The sequence below is a fragment of the Chiloscyllium plagiosum genome, unplaced genomic scaffold (genome assembly GCF_037043375.1).
Source record: "Chiloscyllium plagiosum isolate Xiang-an unplaced genomic scaffold, Cpla_swu_hap1 HiC_scaffold_15, whole genome shotgun sequence".
NCBI classification, from domain to species: domain Eukaryota; kingdom Metazoa; phylum Chordata; class Chondrichthyes; order Orectolobiformes; family Hemiscylliidae; genus Chiloscyllium; species Chiloscyllium plagiosum.
This window is the reverse complement of record NW_028270153.1, coordinates 66,058,141-66,083,847: the sequence shown is the minus strand read 5'-3', so window position 1 is coordinate 66,083,847 and position 25,707 is coordinate 66,058,141. Positions and strand designations below refer to the sequence as shown.

The 25,707-nt window shown below is 49.7% G+C and overlaps 1 protein-coding gene across 2 annotated transcripts in view; it reads left to right on the top strand.

The window, feature by feature from the left end:
- The window catches only part of LOC122559989 (myosin light chain kinase 2, skeletal/cardiac muscle-like), a 393,900-nt gene that overhangs the window by 66,998 nt on the left and 301,195 nt on the right, over window positions 1-25,707 (top strand). For both annotated transcript variants that reach the window (XM_087995000.1, XM_087995001.1), the window contains one exon: window positions 12,774-12,879. In XM_087995000.1, the coding sequence (XP_087851126.1) occupies window positions 12,774-12,879 (106 nt within the window). The remainder of the gene's footprint in view (window positions 1-12,773; window positions 12,880-25,707) is intronic.

Here is a 25,707-nt window from a genome sequence, read left to right as displayed (position 1 = left end):
CTGACCCTCCGGCAGTGCAGCACCCCCTTAGTACTGACCATCCAACAGTGCAGCACTCCCTCAGCACTGACCCTCCGACAGTGCGGCACTCCCTCAGCATTGACCCTCTGACAGTGCGGCACTCCCTCAGCACTGACCCTCTGACAGTGCGGCACCCCCTCAGCACTGACCCTCCGACAGTGCAGCACTCCCTCAGCACTGACCCTCTGACAGTGCAGCACTCCCTCAGCACTGACCATCCAACAGTGCAGCACTCCCTCAGCAATGACCCTCTGACACTACGTCACTCCCTCAGTACTGGCTCTCCGACGGTTCGGCACTCCCTCAGTACTGGCCCTCCAACCGTGCAGCACTTCCTCAGTACTGACCCTCCGACAGTGCAGCACTCCCTCAGCACTGACCCTCCGACCGTGCAGCACTCTCTCAGTATTGACCCTCCGACAGTGCGGCACTCCCTCAGTACTGACCCTCTGACAGTGCGGCACTCCCTCATTACTGACCCTCCGACAGTGCTGCACTCCCTCAGCACTGACCCTCCGACCGTGCAGCACTCCCTGAGTACTGACCCTCTGAATGTGTAGCACTCCCTCAGTACAGATCCTCTGACAGTGCAGCACCCCCTCAGCACAGACCCTCCGACAGTGCGGCACTCCCTCAGCATTGACCCACCGACAGTGCAGTACTCCCTCAGTACTGACCGTCCGATAGTGCATCACTCCCTCAGCACTGACCCTCTGACAGTGCAGCACCCCCTCAGTACTGACCCTCTGACAGTGCAGCACTCCCTCAGTACTGACACTCCGACAGTGCAGCACTCCTTCAGTACTGACACTCCGACAGTGCGGCACTCCCTCAGCACTGACCCTCTGACAGTGCAGCACTCCCTCAGTACTGACCCTCTGACAGTGCGGCAGTCCCTCAGCACTGACCCTCTGACAGTGCAGCACTCCCTCAGTACTGACCCTCTGACAGTGCGGCAGTCCCTCAGCACTGACCCTCTGACAGTGCAGCACTCCCTCAGTACTGACCCTCTGACAGTGCAGCACTCCCTCAGCACAGACCCTCCGACAGTGCGGCAGTCCCTCAGCACTAACCCTCTGACAGTGCGGCACCCCCTCAGTACTGACCCTCTGACAGTGCAGCACTCCCTCAGTACTGACCCTCTGACAGTGCGGCACTCCCTCAGTACTGACCCTCCGACCGTGCAGCACTCCCTCAGTACTGACCCTCCGACAGTGCAGCACTCCCTCAGTACTGACCCTCAGACAGTGCAGCACTCCCTCAGCACTGACCCTCTGACAGTGCAGCACTCCCTCAGCATTGACCCTCTGACAGTGCGGCACTCCCTCAGCACTGACCCTCTGACAGTGCGGCACTCCCTCAGCATTGACCCACCGACAGTGCAGTACTCCCTCAGTACTGACCGTCCGATAGTGCATCACTCCCTCAGCACTGACCCTCTGACAGTGCAGCACCCCCTCAATACTGACCCTCTGACAGTGCAGCACTCCCTCAGTACTGACACTCCGACAGTGCAGCACACCTTCAGTACTGACCCTCCGACAGTGCGGCACTCCCTCAGCACTGACCCTCTGACAGTGCAGCACTCCCTCAGTACTGACCCTCTGACAGTGCGGCAGTCCCTCAGCACTGACCCTCTGACAGTGCAGCACTCCCTCAGTACTGACCCTCTGACAGTGCGGCAGTCCCTCAGCACTGACCCTCTGACAGTGCAGCACTCCCTCAGTACTGACCCTCTGACAGTGCAGCACTCCCTCAGCACAGACCCTCCGACAGTGCGGCAGTCCCTCAGCACTAACCCTCTGACAGTGCGGCACCCCCTCAGTACTGACCCTCTGACAGTGCAGCACTCCCTCAGTACTGACCCTCTGACAGTGCGGCACTCCCTCAGTACTGACCCTCCGACCGTGCAGCACTCCCTCAGTACTGACCCTCCGACAGTGCAGCACTCCCTCAGTACTGACCCTCAGACAGTGCAGCACTCCCTCAGTACTGACCCTCCAACAGTGCAGCACTCCCTCAGCACTGACCCTCCGACAGAGCGGCACTCCCTCAGCATTGACCCTCTGACAGTGCGGCACTCCCTCAGCACTGACCCTCTGACAGTGCGGCACCCCCTCAGCACTGACCCTCCGACAGTGCAGCACTCCCTCAGCACTGACCCTCTGACAGTGCAGCACTCCCTCAGCACTGACCATCCAACAGTGCAGCACTCCCTCAGCATTGACCCTCCGACAGTGCGGCACTCCCTCAGCACTGACCCTCTGACACTACGTCACTCCCTCAGTACTGACCCTCCGACAGTGCAGCACTCCCTCAGCACTGACCCTCCGACCGTGCAGCACTCTCTCAGTACTGACCCTCCGACAGTGCGGCACTCCCTCAGTACTGACCCTCTGACAGTGCGGCACTCCCTCATTACTGACCCTCCGACCGTGCTGCACTCCCTCAGTACTGACCCTCCGACAGTGCGGCACTCCCTCATTACTGACCCTCCGACCGTGCTGCACTCCCTCAGTACTGACCCTCCGACAGTGCAGCACTCCCTCAGCACTGACCCTCCGACCGTGCAGCACTCTCTCATTACTGACCCTCCGACCGTGCTGCACTCCCTCAGTACTGACCCTCCGACAGTGCAGCACTCCCTCAGCACTGACCCTCCGACAGTGCAGCACTCCCTCAGCACTGACCCTCCGACCGTGCGGCACTCCCTCAGCACTGACCCTCTGACACTACGTCACTCCCTCAGTACTGGCTCTCCAACGGTTCGGCACTCCCTCAGTACTGGCCCTCCGACCGTGCAGCACTCCCTCAGTACTGACCCTCCGACAGTGCAGCACTCCCTCAGCACTGACCCTCCGACCGTGCAGCACTCTCTCAATACTGACCCTCCGACAGTGCAGCACTCCCTCAGCACTGACCCTCCGACCGTGCAGCACTCTCTCAGTACTGACCCTCCGACAGTGCGGCACTCCCTCAGTACTGACCCTCTGACAGTGCGGCACTCCCTCATTACTGACCCTCCGACCGTGCTGCACTCCCTCAGTACTGACCCTCCGACAGTGCGGCACTCCCTCATTACTGACCCTCCGACCGTGCTGCACTCCCTCAGTCCTGACCCTCCGACAGTGCAGCACTCCCACAGCACTGACCCTCCGGCCGTGCAGCACTCCCTCAGTACTGACCCTCTGACAGTGCAGCACTCCCTCAGTACTGACCCTCCGACAGTGCAGCACTCCCTCAGTACTGACCCTCCGACAATGCATCATCCCCTCAGTACTGACCCTCCGACAGTGCGGCACTCCCTCATTACTGACCCTCCGACCGTGCTGCACTCCCTCAGTACTGACCCTCCGACAGTGCAGCACTCCCTCAGCACTGACCCTCCGACCGTGCAGCACTCCCTCAGTACTGACCCTCTGACAGTGCAGCATTCCCTCTGCACTGACCCTCCGACAGTGCGGCACTCCCTCAACACTGACCCTCCGACAGTGCAGCTCTCCCTCCGTACTGTCCCTCCGACCATGCAGCACTCCCTCAGTACTGACCCTCTGACAGTGCAGCACTCCCTCAGCACTGACCCTCTGACAGTGCAGCACTCCCTCAGTACTGACCCTCTGACAGTGCGGCAGTCCCTCAGCACTGACCCTCTGACAGTGCAGCACCCCCTCAGCACTGACCCTCTGACAGTGCAGCACCCCCTCAGTACTGACCCTCTGACAGTGCAGCACTCCCTCAGTACTGACACTCCGACAGTGCAGCACTCCTTCAGTACTGACCCTCCGACAGTGCGGCACTCCCTCAGCACTGACCCTCTGACAGTGCAGCACTCCCTCAGTACTGACCCTCTGACAGTGCGGCAGTCCCTCAGCACTGACCCTCTGACAGTGCAGCACTCCCTCAGTACTGACCCTCTGACAGTGCGGCAGTCCCTCAGCACTGACCCTCTGACAGTGCAGCACTCCCTCAGTACTGACCCTCTGACAGTGCAGCACTCCCTCAGCACAGACCCTCCGACAGTGCGGCAGTCCCTCAGCACTAACCCTCTGACAGTGCGGCACCCCCTCAGTACTGACCCTCTGACAGTGCAGCACTCCCTCAGTACTGACCCTCCGACCGTGCAGCACTCCCTCAGTACTGACCCTCCGACAGTGCAGCACTCCCTCAGTACTGACCCTCAGACAGTGCAGCACTCCCTCAGTACTGACCCTCCAACAGTGCAGCACTCCCTCAGCACTGACCCTCTGACAGTGCGGCACCCCCTCAGCACTGACCCTCCGACAGTGCAGCACTCCCTCAGCACTGACCCTCTGACAGTGCAGCACTCCCTCAGCACTGACCATCCAACAGTGCAGCACTCCCTCAGCATTGACCCTCCGACAGTGCGGCACTCCCTCAGCACTGACCCTCTGACACTACGTCACTCCCTCAGTACTGGCTCTCCGACCGTGCAGCACTCCCTCAGTACTGACACTCCGACAGTGCAGCACTCCCTCAGCACTGACCCTCCGACCGTGCAGCACTCTCTCAGTACTGACCCTCCGACAGTGCGGCACTCCCTCAGTACTGACCCTCTGACAGTGCGGCACTCCCTCATTACTGACCCTCCGACCGTGCTGCACTCCCTCAGTACTGACCCTCCGACAGTGCGGCACTCCCTCATTACTGACCCTCCGACCGTGCTGCACTCCCTCAGTACTGACCCTCCGACAGTGCAGCACTCCCTCAGCACTGACCCTCCGACCGTGCAGCACTCTCTCATTACTGACCCTCCGACCGTGCTGCACTCCCTCAGTACTGACCCTCCGACAGTGCAGCACTCCCTCAGCACTGACCCTCCGACCGTGCGGCACTCCCTCAGCACTGACCCTCTGACACTACGTCACTCCCTCAGTACTGGCTCTCCGACGGTTCGGCACTCCCTCAGTACTGGCCCTCCGACCGTGCAGCACTCCCTCAGTACTGACCCTCCGACAGTGCAGCACTCCCTCAGCACTGACCCTCCGACCGTGCAGCACTCTCTCAGTACTGACCCTCCGACAGTGCGGCACTCCCTCAGTACTGACCCTCTGACAGTGCGGCACTCCCTCATTACTGACCCTCCGACCGTGCTGCACTCCCTCAGTACTGACCCTCCGACAGTGCGGCACTCCCTCATTACTGACCCTCCGACCGTGCTGCACTCCCTCAGTACTGACCCTCCGACAGTGCAGCACTCCCTCAGCACTGACCCTCCGACCGTGCAGCACTCCCTCAGTACTGACCCTCTGACAGTGCAGCACTCCCTCAGTACTGACCCTCCGACAGTGCAGCACTCCCTCAGTACTGACCCTCCGACAATGCATCATTCCCTCAGTACTGACCCTCCGACAGTGCGGCACTCCCTCATTACTGACCCTCCGACCGTGCTGCACTCCCTCAGTACTGACCCTCCGACAGTGCAGCACTCCCTCAGCACTGACCCTCCGGCCGTGCAGCATTCCCTCAGTACTGACCCTCTGACAGTGCAGCACTCCCTCTGCACTGACCCTCCGACAGTGCGGCACTCCCTCAACACTGACCCTCCGACAGTGCAGCTCTCCCTCCGTACTGTCCCTCCGACCATGCAGCACTCCCTCAGTACTGACCCTCTGACAGTGCAGCACTCCCTCAGCACTGACCCTCTGACAGTGCGGCACTCCCTCAGCACTGACCCTCTGACAGTGCAGCACTCCCTCCGTACTGTCCCTCCGACCATGCAGCACTCTCTCAGTACTGACCCTCCAACAGTGCAGCACTCCCTCAGCACTGACCCTCTGACAGTGCGGCACTCCCTCAGTACTGACCCTCCGACAGTGCAGCACTCCGTCAGCACTGACCCTCTGACAGTGCAGCACTCCCTCAGTACTGACCCTCCGACCGTGCAGCACTCCCTCAGCACTGACCCTCCGAATGTGCGGTCTCACCACAGCAGGCAGTCCCGTTCGATTCCAGCCTCAGGTAGATATTGAATGTTTTCCCCCTGTCTGCATGATTATCCTCCAGGTGCTCCCAATCCCTCCCACAGTCCAACAATGTGCAGGTTGGGTGGATTGGCCATGGGAAATGCTGGTTCACAGGGATGGGTTAGGTTGGAGTAGGACACCCTTCTGAGGGTCGGTGTCGACTTAATGGACCGAATTACCTGCTTCCACATTGTAGGCTTTCTATTATTCTAAACCCTTCTGGAAGGTGGTGAATCTTTGGAATTCCGCACCCCAGAAGATTTGCTGTTAGTTTGAGAAGTTCGCTGTTGTCCTGGTGGTTAGCGTTGGAAACCAATACGATCTCTCAATCTGAAGGAGTTTTTCCAGAGGATTATCTAATGCAGAGGAATGTAGCGAAGGGCGACACGGTGGCACAGTGGTTAGCACTGCTGCCTCACAGCACCTGAGACCCGGGTTCAATTCCCGCCTCCGGTGACTGTGTGGAGTTTGCACGTTCTCCCCGTGTCTGCGTGGGTTTCCTCCGGGTGCTCTGGTTTCCTCCCACAGTCCAAAGATGTGCAGGTCAGGTGAATTGACCATGCTAAATTGCCCGTAGTGTTAGGTAAGGGGTAAATGTAGGGGTATGGGTGGGTTGCGCTTCGACGGGGCGGTGTGGACTTGTTGGGCCGAAGGGCCTGTTTCCACACTGTGATGTAATCTAATCTAAAAAAGATCTCTCAGGTACACTAAACAGTTTCACTCTGAAGTCTCCTAGCACAGTGTGACACACTTCTTCAGTGGCACATGGAGTTTAATCTGGATAAATGTGAGGTGTTGCATTTTCATGGAATCCCCACAGTGTGGAAACAGACCATAACTCAAAGACTCAACAGTGATACAGAAACAAGCCCTACGACCCCTCGAGGGCAGTTCTGAGGGAGTGCTGCATTGTTGGAGGTGCCATTTTTCATGTGCCCTTTGCTTGCTGTCTCTGGGGGATGTAAAACATCTCCTGGTATTATTCGAGGGGGAGTGTTATGGATCAGGCCGAACCCCCTCAAAACATTTTAAGAAGGTAGCCTCGACCCGAACGTTTCTAGCTGTTTCAGGCTGTTTGGGTGGATATCCCAGGAGCGATGCTGCTGGTCAAGCCACTTGGCTTTAAGTAAAACAGAAATTACTTACGCACCACCAAATGAAACGCAAACAGAAGAAAACAGAACAATGAACCCAACCGACTCTATTGCAACTTAATGATGCTGTTCCAATTTCCTGCAACATCCCCATAAATACACCCCTTGGCAAAAAAGGAGAATTCAAACCCAAGCTCTTCCAGGAGAGATGTTAGAGAGAGAAGATCAGGCCGGGATCATTTGCTGAAGCATGGAACCTCTCTTCACTGTAGCAGCTTCTCAGACCAGCAGAAACCAAAATAGAAAACTCCCTGAACTGGGAACACTGACCACTCCCTTTACATTGTCCTCTCCAATCAATATTAAACACAAGTGTTTAAATAAAAAAATCCAAAAGCCTTTTTCCCTGACTGTTGCCTTAGGCAGTATCTGTTAGCCATAATCAAAACAGCCTAATCCCAGACAAATCAGAACCTCTGCCTTTTGCAACCCCCTTTGAAAAAAAAACATGGACAATATAACCTTGTTAGAGGAGCAGCATTGTCACAGGGAGCAAGTGTGACATCAAAAATATATCTGTTAGCTAACATCAAGATTGGGCAGTGCTTACTGTTTGGAAATGTAGATCTCACTGTTTACAGAATTTAAAAGGAGAGGGGATTTCATGGAGGACGGGAATAGCGCTACAAGAATGCAATCTCACTCCTCATTGCAATGTTCCATGGTTCTGATGAACCATGAATTTCATTGAGTTTGACAGCACAGGACACCATTCAGCCCATTTCGCAGTACTAGCTCCAGTAAGACTCAGTATCCTCATCATTTCCCACAGCCATTGATTGTATTTGATTGAATGTGATTGGCTACAACGCTTGCATTTTTAATGAAGGTGATCTCTGATCCAGTCACTGTCCAATAAAAACAGCCCTGGTGAGGATCTGAAGCAAAGCAAGTGGTTATCATCAGTCTAGGTAGCCTTGTTAAAGTAAAAACTCCAATTTTCACAATGATGCCTCAATGCCCTTTTTGAAAGAAACTATTCCAGGTGTGTCCATAAAACATGAAATATATTCCTTTCTCCACAACCCTTCAAATCTGAGAAGTCATCTCCAATCAATATTAAACACAGAGCATCTTCATAACAGGAAAAACCAATAGGATTTCTCAATCTGAAGGAGTTTTTCTAGAGGATTATCTAATGCAGACGAATGTAGTGAAGGAGATCTCTCAGGTACACTAAACAGTTTCACTCTGAAGTGTCCTAGCACAGTGTGACACACTTCTTCAGTGGCACATGGAGTTTAATCTGGATAAATGTGAGGTATTGCATTTTCATGGAATCCCCTACAGTGTGGAAACAGGCCATTAGACCCAACAAGTCCACACAGACCCTCCATAGAGTAACCCACCCAGACTACTCTACATTTACCCCTGATACATGCACCTAACCTACACATCTCTGAACACTATGGGCAATTTAGCATGGCCAATCCACCTAACCTACACATCTTTGGACCATGGTAGGAAACCAGAGCACCCAAACAAAACCCACGTAGACACAGGGAGAATGTGCTAACTCCACACAGACAGTCACCCAAGGCTGGAATCAAACCCAGGTCCCTGGTGCTGTGAGGCAGCAGAGCTGACCACTGAGCCACCGTGTTGCCCCAATTGGTGAAACAATCAAGAACAGGACTTCTTCAATTAATGGGAGGGTCCTGAGTAGTGTTGTTGAATAGAGTGGTCTAGGGGTTCAGGTACATAATTCTTTGCAGTTGACATCACAGGCAGACACAGTCATTGAGAAGGCGTTTAGCACACTTGCCCTCATTGCTCAGACCTCTGAGTGTAGGAGTTGGGATGTTACGTTGAGGTTGTACAGGATGTTCATAAGGCCTCTTCTGGAGTTTTGTCTGGCCGCCCTGCAGGAGGAATGATATTATTAAACTGGAAAGCATTCAGAAGAGCTTTACCAGGATGTTGCTGGCAGTGGAGGGTTTGGTTTTAAGGAGAGGCTGGATAGGATGGGACTTTTTTCACTGGAGCATTGGAGGTTGAGGGGGGATCTTATAGAGGTTTATAAAATCATGAGGGGTATAGACAAGGTGAATGGCAGGTGCCCTTTCCCAGGGATGTAGGATTTCAAGACTCGGGGACACATTTTTAAGGTGAGAGGAGAGAAATTTTAAAAAGGGGGAACCTTTTTGCAGAGAGAGTGGTTCATGTATGGAATAAACTTCCAGAGGAAGTGATGGATGCAGATATACATACAACATTGAAAATGCACTTGGATGAACACATGATTAAGAAATGTTTGGGGGGGGATATGGGCTCAGTACAGGCAGGTGAGACTAGTTTAGATTGGGATTGTGGTTGGCATGGACTGGTCGGACAGAAGGGTTGGTTTCTCTGCGGTATGACTCTATGACTGCAGTAGTTCAAGAAGGCAGCTCAACACCACCACCTTTACAAAGGCAATTGGGGATGAGCAATAATTGATGAGGGAATAATTGACCAAGGGGCAAATACATGACCTACTGCAGTCTGCCCACTTACTGGGCATCAGATTTGTATATTTGATTCTCCATTTAATGTGGGAATGGCTTCTGGAGCCAGGGAGTTTGAAGAGTGTGTGGCTTGCGGACTGATTTCAATGATTAACTCAGTTTACACTTGGCTGTGGATTTACATGGAACTAATCGTCATGGAGGTGATGGATTAGATTTGCTGAGCAAACTGGGTCGATATTTTTGAAGAGTAGGTGAATGAGAGGCGAGCCGACTGAAACATAGAAGGTTCTGAAGGGAATTGAGAGGGTCGGCATTGAGAGTGGAAGTTGGGAACGCTTTAGTGATAGAAGAATTGGCTAAATGGAGTGACACTAGTACAAGTTAAAAAAGTAAGCAACATGTCTGGAGACAGCGTGAACGGAAGAAATAATTGAAACCAGCAAAAAAGATGAAAAAGAAATTAAACCTGTCAAGAAAGAGGAAACAGAATGGAGGCAGAGATGACAGTGTGGAATTGGTATTCAGTCTGAAAGGTTTACAATGAAACAGGGAGGTGCTAGTCCCTGAGCTTACATTATGTTTGACTGGGACACTGCAGGAGGCTGACAACAGAGAGGTCAGGGTGAGAGTGGAGGAGTAAACCCTAGGTCACTGGGGTCACACTTATAGACAAGTCAAAGGTGTTTAGTTAAATTTCTGTGGCTATCACTGCCTGTGATCTTGTGCCATCAGCTTTTTTCTCCAATTAATCTCTCCCGTCTTACACCTACCTCAGAGCTCCATTTGTCCACCCTTCCTGCCTCTGTCTCTTCTTGATTGAGACCTACTCCATTTCTAACCTCACCACTTCTCATGGAAAGTCATGACTCAAAACATTAACTGTTTCTCTCTTCACAGATGCTGAGTATATCCAGTATCTCCCACTTTTAGTTCAGATTTCCAACATCTGCAGCATTTTGACGTTGTATGCATGCAAGAGAAATGCATTGACATACATTTAGAGTTTTATTTTGGGGATGTAATCAATAGAGTAGATAAAGGAGAACTTATAGATGTAGCATACTTGGATTTCCAAAAAGCATTCAATAAGGTGCCACAGAAAACACTAATCAACAAGATAAGAATTTATGGAGTTATGGGTGACATATATTAGCAAGGAGAGAGAGTTGACTAATGGTCAGGAAGCAGATAGTGGCAATAAGTTAAGAGGGATTTGGGCCAAATGCTAGCAAATGGGACTAGATTAATTTACAGCTTGGACGAGTTGGACTGAAGGGTCTGTTTCCACGCTACACGAATCTATGACTCTAAATGGGGCATTCTCAGGTTATCAGGCTGTGGTAGTTGGTGTGCTGTTGAGGCTGCAGCTTTTTTCCAATCGATATTAATGACTCAGACAAAAACCCGGACAGTAATGTGTCTAAATGTGTTGCTGGTATAAATCGAGGTGTGAATGTAAATGATAACAGATATAGGCAGATTAGGTTGGAGAGCAGTAGATGGAGTATAATGTGGGGAAGTGAGAGGTTATTCAGTTTCCTTGTAGTTATCAAGGAGCTGAATATTACTTGGAAAAATCTTAGAAACTTGTAAATGCTGTTCGGAGACAATTGGATCTATTTACACAAGAAACACTGAAGGTGAGCATGAAGGTACTGCCCACAGGAAGGCAAGTGGCGTGTTGGCATTTATTAGAAGGTGATTGGGTACAGAAATAAAGAAAAACTCTTGTTTCACTCGCATTGGGCTTTGGTGAGGCCACAGCTGGAACATGGTCTGCAGTTGTGGTCACTGCATTTAAAGTGGGATATACTTGCATTCCAGGATTTCCGAGGGGTGTTGAGTAAACTGTGCCGATATTCTCTGGAGTGTAAAAGGTATGAGAAGTGGGCTCTTTAAAATATACAACAGGGTTTCAAAAGGGTCGACCCCTTTGATCTCCTTTATTCACAGAGTGGTGCACCTTGGGAACTCTCTACCTCAGAGGAGTGTGGGTGCTCAGTCACTGAGTATAGGCCAGGGTTGAGGGAGTCTTGACCAACTGGGAAATCAAGGATTCTGGGGAATGCTGGGAAAGTAGAGATTGGGAAGGATGGTTACCCATGAGCTGACACTGGATGGTGGAGCGATCCTGATGGGATGCAAGGTCTAATTATGCTCTATTTCCTTTTTCATTCATGGGATGTGGACATCGCTGGCTGGGTCAACATTTATTACCCTTCCCTAGTTGACCCCTTCAGAAGGTGGTGGTGAACTACCTACTCAAACCGCTGCAGTCCACATTTGCGGTTAAACCCACAATGCCTCAGAGAGGGAATTCCAGGATATTGACCCAGCGGCAGTGAAGAAACGGTGATATATTTCCAAGTCAGGGTGGTGATTGGCTTGAAGGTGAACCTGCAGGGGGTAGTGCTCCCATGTATCTGCTGCCCCTTGCCCTTCTTGATGGAAGTGGTGGTGGGTTTGGAAGGTGTTGATGGGATAGAAATGTCAATTACTAAGGGACAAAGGTTGAGGAAAGATGGGGTAAGTTTAAAGGAGATGCGAGAGGCAGTTCTTTACCCAGAGGGTTGTGAGTGCTTGGAATGTGCTTCCAGGAGAGGTAATGGAGGCAGATATGGATAGGCATATGGAGGATAGTGGGCTAGTGTAGGTTAGGTGGGCTTGGATCGGCGCAACATCGAGGGCCAAAGGGCCTGTACTGCGCTGTATTTTTCTATGTTCTATGTAATAGTGACATTTAAGAGGCCTCCAAACACATCAATGTATTGGCAGGGAATAGAAATATACAGAACATAGAGGCAAAAGGATTTTACTTTCAAAAGGTGTAACACGTCAGTGTAATCTGGCCAGGCCAAAGACTCAGCTCCTATGCTGTGCTGTGTTTAGTTTCTGTTCTAGATTCTGATTCTTTCTGTAATGTTGCCAAGCCCAGAGATTCAAGGATTCCACTTTGGAAGTTCCTATGAGGTTGACCTTTCAGGGAATGATCACCGCTGCACAGGAAGGAGTTGGCACCTTCCTGGAAGCCCTTAGCGATGGCAGCTAGCATCACTGGAAATCATTCCAAGGCAAGGTCTGCCCCACCCCGCCACACTGCTCCCTGAGATGCGGTAATCTCTGTCCCTCGGTGCTGAGTGACCCTGTACATGTCCTGCCTGCAGATGACAGACCCCCACTGCCTGCTCCATTTGAACATCGCTGTGTGTCGATTCGAACAGGGCCGGTCAGCAGCCTGTACCAGTTCAACCTCCATGAGGTCCTGGGAGGGTAAGTGATGACCTCCGGCAAAACAAAACACGGCCAGTGCAGCGGCAGGTGGAAAGACTATCAGGAATTAACTGGTCAACACCCAACAAGTTACATTGGATTAAACTGGCTGAATTGAGAGGGAGTGATATGCGAAAATCCACAGAGTACATTCGTGTCAAACTGTGACTAACTGATCTGTCAGTGTTACAGTGCAGATTGGGTGAGACACTGTGGGATGCAATGTCTGAGATAGGGTTACGGTCAGTGCGTGACAGTGAGGGTTAGTGCCAGTGATAACAGTGAGTGTTAATGCCAGGGTGTCACAGTGAGGCTTAAAGTCAGTATATGACAGTGAGTGTTCGTGTCAGTGTGTGTCAGTGAGGGTTAATGTCAGTGTATGACAGTGAGGGTTAGTGTCAGTGAGTGACAGTGAGGGGTAATGTCAGTGTGTGTCAGTGAGGGTTAATGTCAGTGTGTGACAGTGAGGGTTAATGTCAGTGTGTGACAGTGAGGGTTAATGTCAGTGTGTGTCAGTGAGGGTTAATGTCAGTGTATGACAGTGAGGGTTAGTGTCAGTGAGTGACAGTGAGGGGTAATGTCAGTGTGTGTCAGTGAGGGTTAATGTCAGTGTGTGACAGTGAGGGTTAATGTCAGTGTGTGACAGTGAGGGTTAATGTCAGTGTGTGTCAGTGAGGGTTAATGTCAGTGTATGACAGTGAGGGTTAGTGTCAGTGTGTGACAGTGAGGATTAATGTCACAGTGTGACAGTGAGGGTTAATGTCAGTGTGTGACAGTGAGGGTTAGTGTCAGTGTGTGACAGTGAGGGTTAATGTCAGTGTGTGACAGTGAGGGTTAATGTCAGTGTGTGTCAGTGAGGGTTAGTGTCAGTGTGTGACAGTGAGGGTTAATGTCAGTGTGTGACAGTGAGGGTTAGTGTCAGTGTGTGTCAGTGAGGGTTAATGTCAGTGTGTGACAGTGAGGGTTAGTATCAGTGTGTGACAGTGAATGTTAACATCAGTGTGTGTCAGTGAGGATTAGTGTCAGTGTGTGACAGTGAGGGTTAGTGTCAGTGTGTGTCAGTGAGGGTTAATGTCAGTGTGTGACAGTGAATGTTAACGTCACTGTGTGTCAGTGAGGGTTAATGTCAGTGTGTGACAGTGAGGGTTAATGTCAGTGTGTGACAGTGAGTGTTAGTGTCAATGTGTGTCAGTGAGGGTTATTGTCAGTGTGTGACAGTGAAGGTTAGTGTCAGTGTGTGTCAGTGAGTGTTGGTGTCAGTGTGTGACAGTGAGTGTTAATGTCAGTGTGTGTCAGTTACTGTTGATGTCAGTGTGTGTCAGTGAGGGTTAGTGTCAGTGTGTGTCAGTTATTGTTAATGTCAGTGTGTGTCAGTTACTGTTGATGTCAGTGTGTGTCAGTGAGGGTTAGTGTCAGTGTGTGTCAGTTATTGTTGATGTCAGTGTGTGACAGTGAGTGGTGGTGTCAGTGTGTGTCAGTGAGTGTTGGTGTCAGTGTGTGACAGTGAGGGTTAGCGTCAGTGTGTGACAGTGAGGGTTAATGTCAGTGTGTGTCAGTGAGGGTTAGTGTCAGTGTGTGTCAGTGAGTGTTGGTGTCAGTGTGTGTCCGTGAGTGTTTGTGCCAGTGTGTGTCAGTGAGTGTGGGTGTCAGTGTGTGACAGTGAGGGTTAATGTCAGTGTGTGACAGCGAGGGTTAATGTCAGTGTGTGTCCGTGAGTGTTTGTGTCAGTGTGTGTCAGTGAGTGTTAGTGTCAGTGTGTGTCAGTGAGGGTTAATGTCAGTGTGTGTCAGTGAGGGTTAGTGTCAGTGTGTGACAGTGAGTGTTAATGTCAGTGTGTGTCAGTGAGGGTTAGTGTCAGTGTGTGACAGTGAGTGTTAATGTCAGTGTGTGTCAGTGAGGGTTAATGTCAGTGTGTGACAGTGAATGTTAACGTCACTGTGTGTCAGTGAGGGTTAATGTCAGTGTGTGACAGTGAGGGTTAATGTCAGTGTGTGACAGTGAGTGTTAGTGTCAATGTGTGTCAGTGAGGGTTATTGTCAGTGTGTGACAGTGAAGGTTAGTGTCAGTGTGTGTCAGTGAGTGTTGGTGTCAGTGTGTGACAGTGAGTGTTAATGTCAGTGTGTGTCAGTTACTGTTGATGTCAGTGTGAGTCAGTGAGGGTTAGTGTCAGTGTGTGTCAGTTATTGTTGATGTCAGTGTGTGACAGTGAGTGGTGGTGTCAGTGTGTGTCAGTGAGTGTTGGTGTCAGTGTGTGACAGTGAGGGTTAGCGTCAGTGTGTGACAGTGAGGGTTAATGTCAGTGTGTGACAGCGAGGGTTAATGTCAGTGTGTGTCCGTGAGTGTTGGTGTCAGTGTGTGACAGTGAGGGTTAGTGTCAGTGTGTGTCAGTGAGTGTTGGTGTCAGTGTGTGTCCGTGAGTGTTTGTGCCAGTGTGTGTCAGTGAGTGTGGGTGTCAGTGTGTGACAGTGAGGGTTAATGTCAGTGTGTGACAGCGAGGGTTAATGTCAGTGTGTGTCCGTGAGTGTTTGTGTCAGTGTGTGTCAGTGAGTGTGGGTGTCAGTGTGTGTCAGTGAGGGTTAATGTCAGTGTGTGTCAGTGAGGGTTAGTGTCAGTGTGTGTCAGTGACTGTTGATGTCAGTGTGTGTCAGTTATTGTTAATGTCAGTGTGTGTCAGTTACTGTTGATGTCAGTGTGTGTCAGTGAGGGTTAGTGTCAGTGTGTGTCAGTTATTGTTGATGTCAGTGTGTGACAGTGAGTGGTGGTGTCAGTGTGTGTCAGTGAGTGTTGGTGTCAGTGTGTGACAGTGAGGGTTAGCGTCAGTGTGTGACAGTGAGGGTTAATGTCAGTGTGTGACAGCGAGGGTTAATGTCAGTGTGTGTCCGTGAGTGTTGGTGTCAGTGTGTGACAGTGAGGGTTAGTGTCAGTGTGTGTCAGTGAGTGTTGGTGTCAGTGTGTGTCCGTGAGTGTTTGTGCCAGTGTGTGTCAGTGAGTGTGGGTGTCAGTGTGTGACAGTGAGGGTTAATGTCAGTGTGTGACAGCGAGGGTTAATGTCAGTGTGTGTCCGTGAGTGTTTGTGTCAGTGTGTGTCAGTGAGTGTGGGTGTCAGTGTGTGTCAGTGAGGGTTAATGTCAGTGTGTGTCAGTGAGGGTTAGTGTCAGTGTGTGACAGTGAGTGTTAATGTCAGTGTGTGTCAGTGAGGGTTAGTGACAGTGTGTGACAGTGAGGGTTAATGTCAGTGTGTGTCAGTGAGTGTTGGTGTCAGTGTGTGACAGTGAGGGTTAGTGTCAGTGTGCGACAGTGAGGGTTAATGTCATTGTGTGTCAGTGAGGGTTAATGTCAGTGTGTGTCAGTGAGGGTTAGTGTCAGTGTGTGTCAGTGAGTGTTGATGTCAGTTTGTGTCAGTGAATGTTAATGTCAGTGTGCGACAGTGAGGGTTAGTGTCAGTGTGTGTCAGTGAGGGTTAGTGTCAGTGTGTGACAGCGAGTGTTGATGTCAGTGTGTGACAGCGAGTGTTAATGTCAGTGTGTGTCAGTGAGTGTTAATGTCAGTGTGTGACAGCGAGGGTTAGTGTCAGTGTCTGTCAGTGAGGGTTAATGTCAGTGTGTGTCAGTGAGGGTTAGTTTCAGTGTGTCAGTGAGTGTTGGTGTCAGTGTGCGACAGTGAGGGTTAATGTCAGTGTGTGTCCCTGAGTGTTAGTGTCAGTGTGTGTCAGTGAGGGTTAATGTCAGTGTGTGACAGTGAGGATTAGTGTCAGTGTGTGTCAGCGAGTGTTGATGCCAGTGTGTGTCTGGAAGGGTGAATGTCAGTGTGCGACAGTGAGGGTTAGTGTCAGTGTGTGTCAGTGAGGGTTAGTGTCAGTGTGTGACAGCGAGTGTTGATGTCAGTGTGTGACAGCGAGTGTTAATGTCAGTGTGTGTCAGTGAGTGTTAATGTCAGTGTGTGACAGCGAGGGTTAGTGTCAGTGTCTGTCAGTGAGGGTTAATGTCAGTGTGTGTCAGTGAGGGTTAGTTTCAGTGTGTCAGTGAGTGTTGGTGTCAGTGTGCGACAGTGAGGGTTAATGTCAGTGTGTGTCCCTGAGTGTTAGTGTCAGTGTGTGTCAGTGAGGGTTAATGTCAGTGTGTGACAGTGAGGATTAGTGTCAGTGTGTGTCAGCGAGTGTTGATGCCAGTGTGTGTCTGGAAGGGTGAATGTCAGTGTGTGACAGTGAGGGTTAATGTCAGTGTGTGACAGAGAGGGTTAGTGTCAGTGTGTGACAGTGAGGGTTAGTGTCAGTGTGTGTCAGTTATTGTTGATGTCAGTGTGTGACAGTGAGTGGTGGTGTCAGTGTGTGTCAGTGAGTGTTGGTGTCAGTGTGTGACAGTGAGGGTTAGTGTCAGTGTGTGACAGTGAGGGTTAATGTCAGTGTGTGTCAGTGAGGGTGAGTGTCAGGGTGTGTCAGTTATTGTTGATGTCAGTGTGTGACAGTGAGAGTTAGTGTAGTGTGTGTCAGTGAGTGTTGGTGTCAGTGTGTGACAGTGAGGGTAATGTCAGTGTGTGTCAGTGAGGGTTAGTGTCAGTGTGTGTCAGTGAGGGTTAATGTCAGTGTGTGTCAGTGAGGGTTAGTGTCAGTGTGTGTCAGTGTTGATGTCAGTGTGTGTCAGTGAGGGTTAATGTCAGTGTGTGACAGTGAGGGTTAATGTCAGTGTGTGACAGTGAAGGTTAGTGTCAGTGTGTGTCAGTGAGGGTTAATGTCAGTGTGTGTCAGTGAAGGTTAATGTCAGTGTGTGTCAGTGAGTGTTAATGTCAGTGTATGTCAGTGAGGGTTAGTGTCAGTGTGTGTCTGTGAGTGTTGGTGTCACTGTGTAACAGTGAAGGTTAGTGTCAGTGTGTGACAGTGAGGTTTAATGTTAGTGTGTGACAGTGAGTGTTAGTGTCAGTGTGTGTCTGTGAGTGTTAGTGTCAGTGTGTGTCAGTGAGTGTTAATGTCAGTGTGTGACAGTGAGGGTTAATATCAGTGTGTGTCAGTGAAGGTTAGTGTCAGTGTGTGTCAGTGAATGTTAATGTCAGTGTGTGACAGTGAGGGTTAGTGTCAGTGTGTGTCTGTTAGTGTTAGTGTCAGTGTGTGTCAGTGAGTGTTAATGTCTGTGGGTGACAGCGAGGGTTAATGTCAGTGTGTGACAGCGAGGGTTAGTGTCAGTGTGTGTCTGTGAGTGTTGGTGTCAGTGTGTGTCAGTGTGTGTTAATTACAGTGTGTGTCAGTGAGTGATGGTGTCAGTCTGTGACAGTGAGGGTCAGTGTCAGTGTGTGACAGTGAGGGTTAATGTTAGTGTGTGACAGTGAGTGTTAATGTCAGTGTGTGTCAGTGAGGTTTAATGTCAGTGTGTGTCAGTGAGGTTTAATGTCAATGTGTGTCAGTGAGTGTTGGTGTCAGTGTGTGACAGTGAGGGTTAGTGTCAGTGTGTGTCAGTGAGTGTTGGTGTCAGTGTGTGACAGTGAGGGTTAGTGTCAGTGTGTGACAGTGAGTGTTAATGTCAGTGTGTGACAGTGAGGGTTAATGTCAGTGTGTGACAGTGAGTGTTAATGTCAGTGTGTGTCAGTGAGGGTTAATGTCAATGTGTGTCAGTGAGTGCTGGTGTCAGTGTGTGACAGTGAGTGTTGGTGTCAGTGTGTGACAGTGAGTGTTAATGTCAGTGTGTGACAGTGAGGGTGAATTTCTGTGTGTGACAGTGAGGCTTAATGTCAGTGTGTGACAGCGAGGCTTAGTGTCAGTGTGTGTCAGTGAGTGTTGATGTCAGTGTGTGACAGTGAGGGTTAGTGTCAGTGTGTGTCAGTGAGTGTTGGTGTCAGTGTGTGACAGTGAGGGTTAGTGTCAGTGTGTGTCAGTGAGTGTTGGTGTCAGTGTGTGACAGTGTCGGTAAATGTCAGTGTGTGACAGTGAGTGTTAGTGTTAGTGTGTGTCAGTGAAGGTTTGTGTCAGTGTGTGACAGTGAGGGTTAATGTTAGTGTGTGACAGTGAGGGTTAATGTCAGTGTGTGTCAGTGAGGGTTAGTGTCAGTGTGTGACAACGAGGGTTAATGTCAGTAGTGTCCGTGAATGTTAGTGTCAGTGTGTGTCAGTGAGGGGTAGTGACAGTGTGTGTCAGTGAGTGTTAGTGTCAGTGTGTGACAGTGAGTGTTAATGCCAGTGTGTGTCAGTGAGTGTTAATGTCAGTGTGTGTCAGTGAGGGTTAATATCAGTGTGTGTCAATGAGGGTTAGTGTCAGTGTGTGACAACGTGGGTTAATGTCAGTAGTGTCCGTGAATGTTAGTGTCAGTGTGTGTCAGTGAGGGTTAGTGTCAGTGTGTGTCAGTGAGTGTTTGTGTCAGTGTGTGACAGTGAGTCTTAATGCCAGTGTGTGTCAGTGAGTGTTAATGTCAGTGCGTGTCAGTGAGGGTTAGTGTCAGTGTGTGTCAGTGAGTGTTAGTGTCAGTGTGTGTCCGTGAGTGTTAATGCCAGTGTGTGTCAGTGAGTGTTAATGTCAGTGTGTGTCAGTGAGGGTTAATGTCAGTGTGTGTCAGTGAGGGTTAGTGTCAGTGTGTGACAACGAGGGTTAATGTCAGTAGTGGCCGTGAATGTTAATGTCAGTGTGTGTCAGTGAGGGTTAATGTCAATGTGTGTCAGTGAGTGTGGGTGTCAGTGTGTGACAGTGAGGGTTAATGTCAGTGTGTGTCAGTGAGGGTTAATGTCAGTGTGTGACAGTGAGTGTTGTTGTCAGTGTGTGACAGTGAGTGTTAATGTCAGTCTGTGTCAGTGAGTGTAAGTGTCAGTGTGTGTCAGTGAGTGTTAGTGTCAGTGTGTGACAGTAAGGGTTAATGTCAGTGTGTGTCCGTGAGTGTTAGTGTCAGTGTGTGTCAGTGAGGGTTAGTGTCAGTGTGTGTCAGTGAGTGTTAATGTCAGTGTGTGTCAGTGAGGGTTAGTGTCAGTGTGTGTCAGTGAGGATTAGTGTCAGTGTGTGACAGCGAGGGTTAGTGTCAGTGTGTGTCAGTGAGTGTTGATGTCAGTGTGTGTCGGTGAGGGTTAGTGTCAGTGTGTGACAGTGTGGGTTAATGTCAGTGTGTGACAGTGAGGGTTAATGTCAGTGTTGACACTGAGTGTTGGTGTCAGTGTGTGACAGTGAGGGTTAATGTCAGTGTATGACAGTGAGGGTTAATGTCAGTGTGTGTCAGTGAGGGTTAGTGTCAGTGTGTGACAGTGAGTGTTAATGTCAGTCTGTGTCAGTGAGTGTTAATGTCAGGGTGTGACAGTGAGGGTTAATGTCAGTGTGTGTCAGTGAGGGTTAATGTCAGTGTGTGACAGTGAGGGTTAGTGTCAGTGTGTGACAGTGAGGGTTAATGTCAGTGTGTGACAGCGAGGGTTAGTGTCAGTGTGTGTCAGTGAGTGTTTGTGTCAGTGTGTGACAGTGAGTGTTAATGCCAGTGTGTGTCAGTGAGTGTTAATGTCAGTGTGTGTCAGTGAGGGTTAGTGTCAGTGTGTGTCAGTGAGTGTTAGTGTCAGTGTGTGACAGTGAGTGTTAATGCCAGTGTGTGTCAGTGAGTGTTAATGTCAGTGTGTGTCAGTGAGGGTTAATGTCAGTGTGTGTCAGTGAGGGTTAGTGTCAGTGTGTTACAACGAGGGTTAATGTCAGTAGTGTCCGTGAATATTAGTATCAGTGTGTGTCAGTGAGGGTTAGTGTCAGTGTGTGTCAGTGTGTGTCAGTGAGTGTTAGTGTCAGTGTGTGACAGTGAGGGTTAATGTCTGTGTGTGTCAGTGAGGGTTAATGTCAGTGTGTGTCAGTGAGTGTTGTTGTCAGTGTGTGACAGTGAGTGTTAATGTCAGTCTGTGACCGTGAGTGTAAGTGTCAGTGTGTGTCAGTGAGTGTTGGTGTCAGTGTGTGACAGTGAGGGTTAATGTCAGTGTGTGTCCGTGAGTGTTAGTGTCAGTGTGTGTCAGTGAGGGTTAGTGTCAGTGTGTGTCAGTGAGTTTTAATGTCAGTGTGTGTCAGTGAGGGTTAGTGTCAGTGTGTGTCAGTGAGGATTAGTGTCAGTGTGTGACAGCGAGGGTTAGTGTCAGTGTGTGTCAGTGAGTGTTGATGTCAGTGTGTGTCGGTGAGGGTTAGTGTCAGTGTGTGACAGTGTGGGTTAATGTCAGTGTGTGACAGTGAGGGTTAATGTCAGTGTTGACACTGAGTGTTGGTGTCAGTGTGTGACAGTGAGGGTTAATGTCAGTGTATGACAGTGATGGTTAATGTCAGTGTGTGTCAGTGAGGGTTAGTGTCAGTGTGTGACAGTGAGTGTTAATGTCAGTCTGTGTCAGTGAGTGTTAATGTCAGTGTGTGACAGTGAGGGTTAATGTCAGTGTGTGACAGTGTGGGTTAGTGTCAGTGTGTGACAGTGAGGGTTAATGTCAGTGTGTGACAGCGAGGGTTAGTGTCAGTGTGTGTCAGTGAGTGTCAATGTCAGTGTGTGACAGTGAGGATTAATGTTAGTGTGTGATAGTAAGGTTTAATGTCATTGTGTGTCAGTGAGGGTTCATGTCAGTGTGTGTCAGTGAATATTAATGTCAGTGTGTGTCACTGAGGGTTAATGTCAGTGTGTATCAGTGAGTATTAATGTCTGTGTGTGCCAGTGAGGGTTATTGTCAGTGTGTGTCAGTGAGGATTAATGTCAGTGTGTGTCAGCGAGAGTTAGTGTCAGTGCGTGTCCTTGAGTGTTAGTGTCAGTGTGTGACAGTGAGGGTTAATGTCAGTGTGTGTCCGTAAGTGTTAGTGTCAGTGTGTGTCAGTGAGGGTTAATGTCAGTGTGTGACAGTGAGGGTTAAAGTCAGAGTGTGACAGTGAGTGTTGGTGTCAGTGTGTGTCAGTGAGTGTTGGTGTCAGTGTGTGACAGTGAGGGTTAATGGTAGTGTGTGACAGTGAGGGTTAATGTCAGTGTGCGTCAGTGAGGGTTAATGTCAGTGTGTGCCAGTGAGGGTTAGTGTCAGTGTGAGTCAGTGAGGATTAATGTCAGTGTGTGTCAGTGAGTTTTAACGTCAGTGTGTGACAGTGAGTGTTAATGTCAGGGTGTGACAGTGAGGGTTAATGTCAGTGTGTGTCAGTGAGGGTTAATGTCAGTGTGTGACAGTGAGGGTTAGTGTCAGTGTGTGACAGTGAGGGTTAATGTCAGTGTGTGACAGCGAGGGTTAGTGTCAGTGTGTGTCAGTGAGTGTTTGTGTCAGTGTGTGACAGTGAGTGTTAATGCCAGTGTGTGTCAGTGAGTGTTAATGTCAGTGTGTGTCAGTGAGGGTTAGTGTCAGTGTGTGTCAGTGAGTGTTAGTGTCAGTGTGTGACAGTGAGTGTTAATGCCAGTGTGTGTCAGTGAGTGTTAATGTCAGTGTGTGTCAGTGAGGGTTAATGTCAGTGTGTGTCAGTGAGGGTTAGTGTCAGTGTGTTACAACGAGGGTTAATGTCAGTAGTGTCCGTGAATATTAGTATCAGTGTGTGTCAGTGAGGGTTAGTGTCAGTGTGTGTCAGTGTGTGTCAGTGAGTGTTAGTGTCAGTGTGTGACAGTGAGGGTTAATGTCTGTGTGTGTCAGTGAGGGTTAATGTCAGTGTGTGTCAGTGAGTGTTGTTGTCAGTGTGTGACAGTGAGTGTTAATGTCAGTCTGTGACCGTGAGTGTAAGTGTCAGTGTGTGTCAGTGAGTGTTGGTGTCAGTGTGTGACAGTGAGGGTTAATGTCAGTGTGTGTCCGTGAGTGTTAGTGTCAGTGTGTGTCAGTGAGGGTTAGTGTCAGTGTGTGTCAGTGAGTTTTAATGTCAGTGTGTGTCAGTGAGGATTAGTGTCAGTGTGTGACAGCGAGGGTTAGTGTCAGTGTGTGTCAGTGAGTGTTGATGTCAGTGTGTGTCGGTGAGGGTTAGTGTCAGTGTGTGACAGTGTGGGTTAATGTCAGTGTGTGACAGTGAGGGTTAATGTCAGTGTTGACACTGAGTGTTGGTGTCAGTGTGTGACAGTGAGGGTTAATGTCAGTGTATGACAGTGGTGGTTAATGTCAGTGTGTGTCAGTGAGGGTTAGTGTCAGTGTGTGACAGTGAGTGTTAATGTCAGTCTGTGTCAGTGAGTGTTAATGTCAGTGTGTGACAGTGAGGGTTAATGTCAGTGTGTGACAGTGTGGGTTAGTGTCAGTGTGTGACAGTGAGGGTTAATGTCAGTGTGTGACAGCGAGGGTTAGTGTCAGTGTGTGTCAGTGAGTGTCAATGTCAGTGTGTGACAGTGAGGATTAATGTTAGTGTGTGATAGTAAGGTTTAATGTCATTGTGTGTCAGTGAGGGTTCATGTCAGTGTGTGTCAGTGAATATTAATGTCAGTGTGTGTCACTGAGGGTTAATGTCAGTGTGTATCAGTGAGTATTAATGTCTGTGTGTGCCAGTGAGGGTTATTGTCAGTGTGTGTCAGTGAGGATTAATGTCAGTGTGTGTCAGCGAGAGTTAGTGTCAGTGCGTGTCCTTGAGTGTTAGTGTCAGTGTGTGACAGTGAGGGTTAATGTCAGTGTGTGTCCGTAAGTGTTAGTGTCAGTGTGTGTCAGTGAGGGTTAATGTCAGTGTGTGACAGTGAGGGTTAAAGTCAGAGTGTGACAGTGAGTGTTGGTGTCAGTGTGTGTCAGTGAGTGTTGGTGTCAGTGTGTGACAGTGAGGGTTAATGGTAGTGTGTGACAGTGAGGGTTAATGTCAGTGTGCGTCAGTGAGGGTTAATGTCAGTGTGTGCCAGTGAGGGTTAGTGTCAGTGTGAGTCAGTGAGGATTAATGTCAGTGTGTGTCAGTGAGTTTTAACGTCAGTGTGTGACAGTGAGTGTTAATGTCAGGGTGTGACAGTGAGGGTTAATGTCAGTGTGTGTCAGTGAGGGTTAATGTCAGTGTTTGACAGTGAGGGTTAGTGTCAGTGTGTGACAGTGAGGGTTAATGTCAGTGTGTGACAGCGAGGGTTAGTGTCAGTGTGTGTCAGTGAGTGTTTGTGTCAGTGTGTGACAGTGAGTGTTAATGCCAGTGTGTGTCAGTGAGTGTTAATGTCAGTGTGTGTCAGTGAGGGTTAGTGTCAGTGTGTGTCAGTGAGTGTTAGTGTCAGTGTGTGACAGTGAGTGTTAATGCCAGTGTGTGTCAGTGAGTGTTAATGTCAGTGTGTGTCAGTGAGGGTTAATGTCAGTGTGTGTCAGTGAGGGTTAGTGTCAGTGTGTTACAACGAGGGTTAATGTCAGTAGTGTCCGTGAATATTAGTATCAGTGTGTGTCAGTGTGTGTCAGTGAGTGTTAGTGTCAGTGTGTGACAGTGAGGGTTAATGTCTGTGTGTGTCAGTGAGGGTTAATGTCAGTGTGTGTCAGTGAGTGTTGTTGTCAGTGTGTGACAGTGAGTGTTAATGTCAGTCTGTGACCGTGAGTGTAAGTGTCAGTGTGTGTCAGTGAGTGTTGGTGTCAGTGTGTGACAGTGAGGGTTAATGTCAGTGTGTGTCCGTGAGTGTTAGTGTCAGTGTGTGTCAGTGAGGGTTAGTGTCAGTGTGTGTCAGTGAGTTTTAATGTCAGTGTGTGTCAGTGAGGGTTAGTGTCAGTGTGTGTCAGTGAGGATTAGTGTCAGTGTGTGACAGCGAGGGTTAGTGTCAGTGTGTGTCAGTGAGTGTTGATGTCAGTGTGTGTCGGTGAGGGTTAGTGTCAGTGTGTGACAGTGTGGGTTAATGTCAGTGTGTGACAGTGAGGGTTAATGTCAGTGTTGACACTGAGTGTTGGTGTCAGTGTGTGACAGTGAGGGTTAATGTCAGTGTATGACAGTGGTGGTTAATGTCAGTGTGTGTCAGTGAGGGTTAGTGTCAGTGTGTGACAGTGAGTGTTAATGTCAGTCTGTGTCAGTGAGTGTTAATGTCAGTGTGTGACAGTGAGGGTTAATGTCAGTGTGTGACAGTGTGGGTTAGTGTCAGTGTGTGACAGTGAGGGTTAATGTCAGTGTGTGACAGCGAGGGTTAGTGTCAGTGTGTGTCAGTGAGTGTCAATGTCAGTGTGTGACAGTGAGGATTAATGTTAGTGTGTGATAGTAAGGTTTAATGTCAGTGTGTGTCAGTGAATATTAATGTCAGTGTGTGTCACTGAGGGTTAATGTCAGTGTGTATCAGTGAGTATTAATGTCTGTGTGTGCCAGTGAGGGTTATTGTCAGTGTGTGTCAGTGAGGATTAATGTCAGTGTGTGTCAGCGAGAGTTAGTGTCAGTGCGTGTCCTTGAGTGTTAGTGTCAGTGTGTGACAGTGAGGGTTAATGTCAGTGTGTGTCCGTAAGTGTTAGTGTCAGTGTGTGTCAGTGAGGGTTAATGTCAGTGTGTGACAGTGAGGGTTAAAGTCAGAGTGTGACAGTGAGTGTTGGTGTCAGTGTGTGTCAGTGAGTGTTGGTGTCAGTGTGTGACAGTGAGGGTTAATGGTAGTGTGTGACAGTGAGGGTTAATGTCAGTGTGCGTCAGTGAGGGTTAATGTCAGTGTGTGCCAGTGAGGGTTAGTGTCAGTGTGAGTCAGTGAGGATTAATGTCAGTGTGTGTCAGTGAGTTTTAACGTCAGTGTGTGACAGTGAGTGTTAATGTCAGTGTGTGTCAGTGAGTGTTGGTGTCAGTGTGCGACAGTAAGGGTTAGTGTCAGTGTGTGCCCGTGAGTGTTAGTGTTAGTGTGTGTCAGTGAGTGTTGGTGTCAGTGTGTGTCAGTGAGTGTTGTTTTCAGTGTGTGACAGTGAGGGTTAATGTCCGTGTATGTCCGTGAGTGTTAGTGTCAGTGTGTGTCAGTGAGTGTTAATGTCAGTGTGTGTCAGTGAGTGTAGATGTCAGTGTGTGACAGTGAA